The sequence below is a fragment of the Indicator indicator genome, chromosome 27, assembly GCF_027791375.1.
Source record: "Indicator indicator isolate 239-I01 chromosome 27, UM_Iind_1.1, whole genome shotgun sequence".
NCBI classification, from domain to species: domain Eukaryota; kingdom Metazoa; phylum Chordata; class Aves; order Piciformes; family Indicatoridae; genus Indicator; species Indicator indicator.
The window spans coordinates 4022889-4027555 of record NC_072036.1 but is presented as its reverse complement, the minus strand read 5'-3'; the positions used below and the strand labels follow the sequence as shown (position 1 = coordinate 4027555).

At 48.1% G+C, this 4667-nt stretch overlaps 1 protein-coding gene across 1 annotated transcript; it reads left to right on the top strand.

The window, feature by feature from the left end:
- On the top strand, positions 1–4667 carry HINT3 (histidine triad nucleotide binding protein 3). The gene is made up of 5 exons (XM_054393112.1): positions 1–138; positions 841–958; positions 3195–3264; positions 4093–4219; positions 4618–4667. Exons 1-5 carry the CDS (start codon positions 1–3, stop codon positions 4663–4665), a joined length of 501 nt encoding a protein of 166 aa, XP_054249087.1. The 3' UTR covers positions 4666–4667.

Genomic DNA, 4667 nt, shown 5'->3' with positions numbered 1-4667 from the left:
ATGGCGGGGGAGGAGGCTGCGGGCGCCGCAGCGGCCGAAGGGAAGGAAGCCGGGAACGGCGGCAGCTACGACCGCAAGTGCGTGTTCTGCAGGATCGCTCGCCGGGAGGAGCCGGGCACGAAGCTGTTCCCCAGCGAGGTGAGTGAGGGGTCCTTCCGCCGCCCTTCGCCGCTCTGCCGGAGGTGCGGGTCGGGCCAGCTCCGCGGCGGTTGCTGGCCTGGCAGGGTGCTTGTTGCTGGGTTTTAATGAAGAGGCAAACTCCGCATGCCGCCAGGCTGGTGTGAGAGCTCCTGTGCGGGTCCCGGTGCCGAGGTCTGCAGGGAAGGCAGGGCCCCGGGAGAGCCGGAGGGGGGCCGTAGGGGCTCTATGTGGGGATGGGCGCTGGAGCCCTGCCGCCGGGTGTCGGTCGATGACCTGGTGCCTCCCTCTTGGGCTGCCGCCTCCGGGGGAGTGTCGCTTCCCAAGGCCTGGCGGGGCTGGGGGAGCCGTTAGGGCCTTCAGCTCTGCTGGGGATGGACGTCAAGCATCGATCGGAAGGAAGCTACCCTGCTGGCCTTGAACGTGGGCGCAAGAGCAAAACCCTAAAGCCAGCACCGAGGAGCCCGTTCTGCAGAAGGTCAACTGAGGACACAAGCAGTGCTTACAGTCGTTCTGTAGGGCACAAGCAGTGCTTACAAATCGTTCTGTAGGCTGCCTCCAAAACCCTCGAATTTTGCTAGTTTGCTACTCCAGTACGACCTTAAGTATCACACCGAGATGGAGAACACACTTCGTTATCCCCTCTTTGCCGATATCCTCGCCCTGATCAATTTGTTTGCATCCTTTTTTCTCTTTTTTTAGTATGAAGACCTCGTGTGCTTTAAGGATATCAAACCTGGTGCCCCCCACCACTACCTGGTGGTGCCGGTGGAGCACCTGGGAAACTGCAAAACGCTGAAGACGGAGCACATACCACTAGGTGAGGCTGCAAGTCTGCCTTTAGCTTGAAGGAAATCCATTTTGCAGAGCCTTATGTACTGCGTTGTGAACTCAATTGCACCTCTGAACGCTGTTCGGTTGAGGCTGTAAACGTGGGAGTCAGTACAGGCAGGGGCTTCCCTTTCCTGGGAGCCTCCCTCTGCTGTTGTAGAGCAGCACAGGGGTTTTGTGCAGTTCTAGAAAAACGTGGCAATAGGGTGAGAAATCTCTTTTGTTTGCATGGAGTAGAGAGGCCGTTGTTGGCACTGCAGCTTTGTTTTGGGAAGAGTTTTATCTGCTGCTTCGTTGTGTTTTCTGAGATCTGCATGCATGTTGAAAGGATGGGAAGTTATAAAAGTTTGATTTAAAAAATGTGTTTGAAGTGCTACGGTATCTTTCAGGACAAAAGGAAGTGGGAGAAATGGTGTACCAAGAAATTTCAGTCGTTTTGGAAAAGATAAGTTTCTAAAATGTCGAATCATAGAATTGTTTTAGTTGGGAAAGACCTTGAGGTCATTGAGTCCAACCATTCTCTAACTCTGCCAAGGCTGGTGCTGAACCATGGCCCTCAGCACCACATCTCTGCCTCTTTGAAACACCTCCAGGGATGGGGATTCAACCAGCACCCTGGGTAGCCTGTGCCAGTGTTTGAGAACCCTTTCAGTGAAGAAGTTGCTTCTAATGTCTAACATAAACCTCCCCTGGTGCAGCTTGAAGCCATTTCCTCTCATCCTAACAGTTCTTACCACCTGACTGCAACCTCCTGTCAGGGAGGTATAGAGAGCAATGAGGTCTCAGTTCAACCTCCTTTTCTCCAGGCTAAACTCCAGTTCCCTCACTAGTTCCCAGCTACTCCTCACTAGCCCTGTTCTCCAGACCCTTCACCAGTTGCCCCTCTTTGAAGCTATGATTAATTTTGATGGGTGTAGGGTTTTGCTTGTTTGTTTGTTTGTTCTTAAGAAAATATTGTCCTGAAATTTGTTGCACAAGAAACACTCAGCTAAGTGTGTGGAGTAACAGAAAAAACCACAGCCATGCAGAGATTCCACCTTAGGGAAGCTTCCAAGTAATGCAAGCAAAGAGTTACACTTGCATGTTACAAATCTTGCATCACAGTTTCCCTTCTAAAGAGAAGGGTGAGGTAGTTTTGTCCAGAAATAACTTCTCTGTGTGTTTGGCTTCAAGACAATGACAATTCCTTAGTGATTTGCCATGAGGTTTTTTTGTTACCTGGAGTATTGCATCCAGTCTGGTACCTCCAGCATAAGAAGGACATGGAGCTGCTGGAGCTGGTCCAGAGGAGGCCATGAAGATGATCAGAGCATGTCTCCTGTGGGGGACAGGCTGGGAGAGTTGGGGCTGTTCAGCCTGGAGAAGAGAAGGTTCCATGGAGACCTTAGAGCAGCCTTCCAGTACCTGAAGGGGGCTGCAGGAGAGCTGGGGAGGGACTTTTGACAAGGTCTTGTAGTAGTAGAATGAGGGGCAATGGCTTTGAGCTGGAAGAGGGGAAATTTAGACTGGATGTTAGGAAGAAATTCTTTCAAGTGAGGGTGGTGAGACACTGGCACAGGTTGCCCAGGGAGGTTGTGGATGCCCCCTCCCTGGAGGTGTGCAAGGCCAGGCTGGATGAGGCCTTGAGCAATCTGGTCTGGTGGGAGGTGTCCCTGGCAGGGGGTTGGAACTACATGATCTTTAGGGTCCTTTCCAACCCAAACAATTCTATGAGTCTGTTAGAGTTTCTCCTTGGTGATGCAGCAGTTCAACTTTGTTGTGACACATTCTATTTAGTTTCAATTTGTGTACCATCTCTGAAACTTCCTAACTTGTACCAGGCAGGACAGGACCTGGAGATCAAAGTCCTGTACTTGTGTAGAGAGAGAACACTGGACTGAGTGTAAATGTCATGATTCTGACCTATCAGTATTGGCTGGGTTTGTTGTTTTTTTTTTCCCTAAGGGTGTGGTGAGAGCTTTGGCCAAAGTTCTTTTAATAATACCACACTTAAGTCATCGTTAGTGTGGAAGTTCTGATGTCAGTCATTGCACAACACTGTCTTGATAATCTTGGTTGATTAAGAGTCATAACATTATTTATGTGTTGAAAAATCCATGTTTGTGATCGTAGTCTGCTCAGTTTTGTTGAAGTTAGTATTCTGAAGAGCACCTTTCTTAAATCACTTGAAGACATTTGACGTGGAAAACACTGCTTAAAGAGTAAAGGAAATTTGTCTTTCACAGTGAAGAGAATGATGGAAGTTGGAAAAGCTGTCCTCCAGAGGAATAATGTTAGTGACTTGAGTGATGTAAGGTATGGAACTGAAACCTTCTCTGTGTGTATTGAGTGTGATTTTGACTTTTCAGAAGGCTACTGTAGAGCTGGTGGCACCAACTGCAGTGGGATTTACTGAAGAAATTGGGTCTGAGTTCACTTGCTGCAGGATTTCCCAAGTGGGATGTGCTGGCATTGAATATGAACTCCCTTTTTCTGATGGATTTCCAGTGCAGGTTGCATTCCAGCTCTGGAGGTTCTTTCTTGACCACATCAGGGGACAGGAAGGCCCTTCAGAGAACTTACCTAAAAGGCTGCTCTTCAATTTTCAATGCTGAAAATGCTCTCTGTACCCTCGATTCCAGAGGAGAGGTAGACTTCTGCTCTCCACGCAGGGCACTGCTTTGTGTTTCAGTCGTACCTGCCTCCATCTGATCACAGTGCTGCACCTTTTAGTTTAAGCCCAGTGCCTTAGACAGCCAAAGCAACTTATAGCATTGTTTAAATAGTGTACAGGGAGCTGGGCCTTCATCACTGAATCAGGCAGGAACTGCATTCATCTACTGAGAGTTGGCTTTTCAACTGAAGACCAGCTAGGAGACATTTTCTTTTTTAAACCTTCCTTTTTGACAAAGTGTGTCTTAAATACAGAGATGTGAAGGGGGAAGATAATGGGCTTTGGAAGAGGTTCCCTGAGAGCATAATGAAAGGGAATTATTTGTGTTGCTGAAGGCCAGTGGTTTTGTTCCTGCCTTTGTGGCCAAGGAGTGCCAGAAGTGGTTCAGTTAGCTGATCATATTAAATAGCTTGTGGTGTTCTACTCAATTAACATCACCAGCATTTTTCCCTTGTTTTCCTTTTCTGAAGGATGGGTTTTCACTGGCCTCCCTTCTGCTCAATAGCCCACTTGCATCTCCATGTCCTGGCCCCAGCCAGCCAGCTGGGATTCTTGTCCAGACTTTACTACAGGATCAATTCCTACTGGTTTATCACGGTAAGCACAGTGCAGGTGGGATTTTGGGGAGGTTTTCAATCACAGGCTGAACATGTGATGCCTTTCTAACACTTTAAATGTGTCCAAAAATTGTTTGAGTAATTGTTTTTGTCACTAATTATTAATTATGTATATTTTGCATTAGCTATTTGGAAAACTACAAGGGGAAAAAACCTTCACGTTCAGGGTTATTATGGGGAAAGGAGTGCCAGGAACATTAGCAACAAACAGCACAGGACTTCTGAGTCTAATGTCTAGCTTGGGCTAGTGTGGTGCACCTCTGAGGACACTTGATAAGTATTTATGCATCAGTTTAGAAGGACATACTCAACTCTGATGGAATTTTCAGTGAGCTGAAGGTCCAGGGGGTAGTTAATGCACTGCTTTGTCTTCCACAGGCTGAACAACTCCTTGAGCGACTGCAAACTCCAAATGCTGCCAGCTGAAA

Excerpts from the sequence above, each read along its gene's own strand:
- HINT3 (XM_054393112.1), top strand. The coding sequence starts at position 1 with ATGGCGGGGGAGGAGGCTGCGGGCGCCGCAGCGGCCGAAGGGAAGGAA. Across the intron at positions 139-840 it reads CGAAGCTGTTCCCCAGCGAG|TATGAAGACCTCGTGTGCTT; the intron begins GTGAGTGAGGGG and ends CTCTTTTTTTAG. Across the intron at positions 959-3,194 it reads GACGGAGCACATACCACTAG|TGAAGAGAATGATGGAAGTT; the intron begins GTGAGGCTGCAA and ends TGTCTTTCACAG.